The following is a 6,614-nucleotide window of genomic DNA, read 5'->3' as shown; positions in this document are numbered from 1 at the left end:
CACTCAGGAGCCTTGGAGGGACTGGGGGAGCCCCTGCGGCCATGTTGTCATGGCCACTTTCACTGCCCCAGGTGACATCTGGGGTTGTAGACCTGCTTGCTCTTCCCAGGAAAGTCAGGAGGAACAGCTTTGTTGTTACAGCTCTGGTGTCAGACAAGGTCTGATCTGATGAGAATTTCTCTTGGATTTGAATGCATTTAGTGGGAGAGAGAGTGAGAGAGGAAGTCACTGCCTTTGGAGGATGGAGACTGGGCTTGGAATTGGTGTGATGTCCTCTCTGTAGGAGGTCACTTGGAAGGGTGACGGGAGGTTGGGTGACTGAGTTTGGTTCTTAGAGCCCTTGGTTTCTAGTTATGTGAGTTTGGAAGAAACACTTGACTTATCTAAGTTTCCCTGTTCCAAACTATAAAATGGAATCATGCTAAAAGCTGACATTTCTCTGACTACTCACTGCGTGCCGGGCACTCTTTGAAGCCTTCTCTATATATTTATTAGTTAAATCCTAATTGCAACCACATAAGTCAGGTGTGATTGATAATTACTAATATCCTTGTTATACATATTAGAAAAGAAGACCCAAGAAGTGACTTGTCCAAGGCCATGTGGCTGGGGTGAGGGGACCAGTGCAGGTTGTCCACCCTATTCCCCCAGCCACCTGTGTTCTCTCCAGTCCTTATAGCAATGGCACCAGGGAAACCCCCATGAAGGTGATCCTCCTCCCCACTAGCCACACTCTGTCCCTGGGAGAGGGCTAGGCTTGCAGAACCTTTGAGTGAGAGTGGGTGAGTGGGGAAAGACAGAGCAGGGCCACTGCCTTCTGGCTCCTTTCATGTCAGGGCTGCCAAAAAGAGAAGGTGCCAAAGAGCTTCCCAGAAATTGGCAGCTTCCAAGTGTCTTCCCTCCATTCTTGTCCTGCCAACTGACCACTGAAGGGGTTGGAAGATTCCTACAGGTTCAGGAGCCCAAAGGCAGCAGCAAAGGGGGAGAGAGAGACAGACCCTATCTCCCAGGGCCTCCAAGAGCTACCTGGAGAGGCAGAGCTCAGCTCCAAACGGGGTTCCATACTGCACCAAGCAGGGAGTCATGCCTCCCAGGCTGTCCCGCTTTCCTTCTCTCCTCCTCTTTGCTTTTCTCTCCCTTACCTCTCCTTCCCTTTCTTCTTCCTTTCCTCTTTACTTTTCCTTCTTCATCTTCCTTCCCTCATTTCTCTTCCCATGCCATTTCCATTTCTTGCTGCCCTTCTTGTTCAGCAAACAAGAGATCCAATCCCTGGCCCTGAACTGGGGCTGGGAAAGGGCACCGCCACCCAGGTGCACCTGGGCTTTCTTCCTGTAGCTCTGTCTGCCCATCCAACACAGTTCCCTGCCCCTCAGCCACTGGCTTTCCTGCCCCTCAGCCGCTGGCTTTCCTGCTTCCCCTTGCCCCGAGACTGCTGGATCACTCCAGTTTGGTGCCAGCTCAGGGGAGGGGGAGGTGCGCTGAAAAAGGCAAACACAACTAGGGACAAGCGGACAGCTTTTAAGCATCTCAGCTGGGCCAGGAAGCTCCGGATTAGGAGGAGGTGTGACCCTTGTAAGGACCGTCCTGGTGTGGGACAGAAGGGCATGGAGCTTCCTCCAGCCGCTGCATGTGGCGACTGCAGAGAACTCCGTGACCCCAGGACCCCTCCCCGCTAGGTTCGCTGCGGGATGGTGCTGCAGGCAACTTGGCCCTTGGCAGGGGGACGGCAAGCGCGTTCAGCACCCTGGACAGCGCCTCAGGAAGTGACCAGGGCGTTGCACTCCGCCCCCCGCCAGCTCTGCAGCGCACCGCGCTTGGCTGCGTACTTGCCGGGGACCCCCTGCTTGCCACCGCTTTTCGCGCGGCGCTCGGTACCGTGGTACCGTGATCCTGTGCGGTGGATCTCTGGGACTCCAAGAACGTGCCCGTCCGCCGCCCCACTTTCCCCGCCTGCGCCTGGAGTGGAACCATGAGCGCGGGCACCTGCCGCCGCTGTTCCCTGGGAGCCTGGCCAGCCGCTAGCGCCAGGGGCCAGGGAAAAGCGCCGCTGACTGTGTCGCTGGGGCTGTTCCGTGGCACTTAGAGAGACGGCTGCACATGCGCCCGTGCATCTTGGACGCTTTCCTGGTGAACCTGTCCCTGGGCCACCAGCTGCTGGCAGCGTCTGACAGGCCCTTCATGTTGCTGAGCACTCTGAGATGGCGGCTGTCTTCTGGGCCCAGCGGAACTAGGCTGAGGGCTTCCTGGACACCTTCCTGGAGTCCAACTCCGCACCAAGCATAGAGGTGCTGAGTGCAGGACAGTGGCTTGTGGTGGCCTAGGTGTGGGGACAGTCATTGGCCTTCCTGTTTGCAGTGCTCTCCTGCTCATGGCTCCTCTACAGGGGAACCTCATGTCCTGCTTGCTTCTCCCACCGATGGCCTGCCAGCTCCACGCTGCTGGCTTTGTGCTGCTGCTCCTGGTGCTCGGCCTCCCCAGGCTCAGGATGCTGCCGGTGGCACAGGACCACTGCCAGCGCCTCGACATCGTCCCCATGCAGGTGCTTGTGCTGCTTCTGCACCTGCACCCCACCCAATCCAGAGGGCTGCACCCGGCTCCTGCGCTCCCCACTGGCGGCCAGTTCCCAGAAGCCTGCAGGCAAGGCACCTGCCCCAGGGCTTCTGTCACTGTGTGCCTTCCCCGGCACGCTGCTACCGGGTTTCTGCACCTGCTTCTTTGGACTCCGTGAGTCCACACGCTGGAAGGACCAGGCGCTTCTTAGTGTCTGTGTTTGCCTGTGGAGTCACTGTGGAGTCTGTGTCCACAGTGAGCTTCTGTACCAGCTGTGAGGTCTGAGCCACCGGAGAAACAAACGTTGTCCCCCTACCATGGGAGGAGTCAGTCTCTCCTCTTCTGGGGCAGATGGGTGTGGATCTGAACACTCCTTCCAGTTCCTGCCCTGTTTACCCACTGCCCTTCCCTGCTGTGGGGTCTAGGTCTTGGGGAGGGTCTGCCGGGTTCTGTCTTCTCACGGCTTGCCATGCATTTGCCCAAGGACTCTCCTCCCACCTTCCCTCCCCCGACTTGCCCCCTCCCCCATCTCCCCACCAGTCTACTGCCTTAGGACACAGGTCCTCTCTCTCCTCGAGGATCCAGCTGTGCTCCTGCCTCTGCAGGACTGACTTAGACCCTCTATCCCCGGGAAAGAGAGAGCTAGTGGGGCTGGGAGGGCAGCAGCTTATGGAGGAGGTGGGCATCGTCCCTTCCTTCCAGGTCTCCAGCCCTCCGTTATGTCACCTTTACGAACAAAACAGCTCTTTCCATTGTTTTTCCTCTCTCTCGTCCCTGGGCTCTCTGGCCTGGACGTCCCCCTGGAAGCTGCCCACGCTGACTCTCGGATCTGTGCTAGCTCTAACCCCCACCCTCGGGTGCTCTAACTTCTGTCCTCTGTTCCGTGCCCCCAGCGCTGCCTCAGTGAGCACAAGTACCCCCGCCCGAGGCTGCCAGGCAGATCGGCTTCTTCAGCGGGTCTGTCATCATTAGCTTTGCCTCATGAGTTGTGACCCCGTGGATCTGGGCCCTCAAGCCCCTGTTCTGGGAGCTGCTGGGAAGTAGGTTCAACCTCAGGCAGGCAGGCAGGCAGGCCTCTGAAGTCTCCCCACTGGGGACCTGGAGGGAAGCTGCCCTTCCTCTGCACCTGAGACAGCCAGGGCCTCACCTGAGCTCTTGTCAAAGGCCCCAGGACGGAGACAGCAGCAGTCCCACGCCCTTGCTGTAAATGAGAAAGCTGCCCCTCTCCAGAGGCTGAGGCTGGGCCAGGCAAGTGTGGGGTCTCTGAGCTAGGGTCTGACTCTTTTCAGTTGTAGGAAGCTTTTAGAGTCAGTTAGGTGGTCTGGGATCAACTCAGGACTCAGACTCACCATCCCCTGGGCATGGATTCAGAGATGCTGGGGGAAGGGCCAGGCCAAGGCCACTGTCACACCGAGTCAGTGTTTTCTTTGCTCTTCCTCCCATCCCTTTCCCTGGAGATCCTGACCTGGAGCTGGTAGGAGACTGGGGGAGACCACATGTAAGGGGCCCAGTGTGATGGGTCTGTGTTCCTGCCTCTGGGGTTCGTGGCACTCTCTTTCCGTGGCCAGGCTCCTGCTGGAGTCAACCTCCCCGGGCATTCCCCACACCCTATTTTGGGTTGAAGCAGAAGGACAGCCTGAGGGAAGTGGCTCCTGGAAGGAGCTGAAGATCCTCAGCCTCTGGCCCAGGCCACCCACCCAAGGGGCAGGGGGGCACTGGGCATGGTGCCAGGCTCCTGGTTTTGTTCCAGCAAGCATCCACAGGCAGCTCTAGGATGCCCTGGGCAGTTGACTTGTCTATTCAGGCTGTCCGCCCCCTCGGGTCATTTGGGTTGTTAGGCATGACTGGGAGGGCACCCAAGCTTCCCACGGGTGGGGGAGGCTTCCGGATTGTCCATGCCAAGTGAGGTGAGCTCCGTCCTCCTGGTCAAGCCCCCGCTGAGAGCTCCTTGGAATCAATGCTCAGAGTGTGGAGTCACATGGCTCCTGGCGCCCCAGCCCCACCCATCTGGCCCCAGCACAGCATGGATCTCTCACAGACCATAGATGTCATCATGCTTCATCCCATGAAGCCTGGCCAGTAGTCTCATGTTCTTATGTTGTCTCATGTGTGCCGTTGTGGACAGAGCCAATCGTGCTGCTCTCCCGGGAGCCGGCAAAGTGATCTGGTACAGTGTCTGTGTGCACACATGCGTATACATGCACACGTGTGTGTGTGTGTGTGTGTGTGTGTGTGTGCACCTGCAAAGGCAGATGCTGGAGTTTCAAGAGCTCCTTCCCATGACCTGGCTTCAGTGTTTGCTTTGAGATTGGGAATGAGTAATGAGGGAGCCAGCCACTCTATGTCGATGGCTAGCTTTCACTTTCATGTCATATTGGTTGTGAGACCCTTGTGTGTATATGGGAACGTGCATGTGCATGGGCACACACGTGTGCAGCAAGAAGAGCTGCAGAGGCAGAGCCTCAGTGCACACACTGGAAGGCCGGTTTCTGCTGTGTGCACGTGGGGGACATGGGCAGCTCACACCCTCTTGTCTGTGATGCACGTCCCCAAGCCCTTTGTGGGAACCATGCATAAGATAAGAGAACCTCTTCAGCTTGCCAGGAGTGCTCACGAAGGGGGTGCCTCTAGTTCACTCACTCAGTGTTTGGTGAGCACCTCCTGTGGGCCGGGCTTTGGGCCAGGTTCAGTCCCGCCTCACTGGGCTCTTTGTTCTGATAGGAACTGCAGGTCAGTGGGGACAGGTGGGTATCTCCAGAGAGGGACGGGTAGGAAGGGACTGAGTTTGGGGGAGCAGCACCTTGGGTCTGTGTCCATCTGCATCCCCATCCCCACCCCTGACTGCAGACTCCTGGAGGTGAGTATGCTGAACACCTGGGACCTTAATCCATTCCAGCGTTTGACTCAATACAACCCAAGGCCAATGGCCAAGCACCAGAAGAGGAAAGTCCCCAAATCCCCAGCTCTTTTACCCTCCATACCACCACGGTGGGGCTCGGGGGGACTCTGTGCTATTTCTAACCGGGTTAAATCCACCTTCAAGGAGTCCATGGAAGAATCTAAGAATGGGTCACAGTTCTGAAAACAACTCCCGAGAAAAGATTTCGAAAACAGTTGCAGCAATTACAAAAAGACCAGAACAAAAGCACCGCCTTGCAGGGGGAGAGAGACTTTCGGGAGCAACAGCACAGGCCTTGTGTAGGAACGCTCACGGCTTAAATCGCCAGCCACTCGAGGGGCCCTGAGGCTCTGATTTGGCTCCTGTGTCTGACGTGGCAGGTGCCCACCAGGCAAGACTTTCTGCACGCTGACCCGGCTGTGCTGTCCCCAAGCTCCGCCCCCAACACCCGTCACTGGAGACACATGCATAAGGCTCAGAGAGCGTGCACGGAGCCACTTAGCTGGTGAGGGTTGTCGTCTGTACTCTCTGTGGTTCTAGAGCCTTCCAAACCTCTAGAGCCCAGGTATGTATGTGGGCGTGGTCACTGCTGCTAAAATACCTGCTCATCCACCAGACAGGCTAGTGGAGCGTGTGCCCTTTGTCACCATTAGCCCTCCCTGGGGGTTTCTGAGCGAGTACCCGAGCTCCAGCAGGGCCATGGCCAACCTCTGCATGGACCCCCAGCTCTACCAGCAGTTCCTGTGGGTCTTGGCCGGCATCCCAACTGGCTGCTAAGAGTGGGGCTTGCTTCCCACGGCAGCCACTCTGCTCCACACCGGGGGGAGCCAAGAGAGGCTGGGGTTTCCCTCAGGCTGTCGGTGGCAGGGGGACATCCCAGTCCCTGTCACTAGATGGGCCCACAGGACAGTGTCCGGGGCCTTCGTGTGCATCTGTTACAGTTCATGGCTCAAAACTAGAATGGCACACAGCGTGTTGTAGGTCCTCCATCGGGGCGTGTTGTATGAGGGGTGAATGGGCACCGTTCCCTCTCCATGGCCATTTGCTCTCCTCGTTGGGGCCCAGCTGTCCCCTGCAGAACCGGGGCTGGACTGCAGGATGGGGCCCAGCACGTGGTAGGATGGATGCTTGGGAGGCCCCTGCCCATGGGTTGCCGCAGAGCCCA

At 57.9% G+C, this 6,614-nt stretch overlaps 1 protein-coding gene across 1 annotated transcript; it reads left to right on the top strand.

Annotated features, from left to right (window-relative positions):
* The first annotated feature begins 2,097 nt into the window (after positions 1 to 2,097).
* On the top strand, positions 2,098 to 6,226 carry GPR78 (G protein-coupled receptor 78). Its single transcript, XM_032329868.1, is given in 5 exon segments — positions 2,098 to 2,233; positions 2,236 to 2,285; positions 2,384 to 2,539; positions 5,398 to 5,407; positions 6,066 to 6,226. Coding segments are annotated over 5 exon segments (513 nt in total).
* The last annotated feature ends 388 nt before the right edge of the window (positions 6,227 to 6,614 follow it).

Source organism: Mustela erminea, chromosome 2 (genome assembly GCF_009829155.1).
Source record: "Mustela erminea isolate mMusErm1 chromosome 2, mMusErm1.Pri, whole genome shotgun sequence".
In the NCBI taxonomy this organism is placed as follows: Eukaryota; Metazoa; Chordata; class Mammalia; order Carnivora; family Mustelidae; genus Mustela; species Mustela erminea.
The sequence above is the reverse complement of the archived record's forward strand: the minus strand, read 5'-3'. Positions and strand labels throughout refer to the sequence as shown.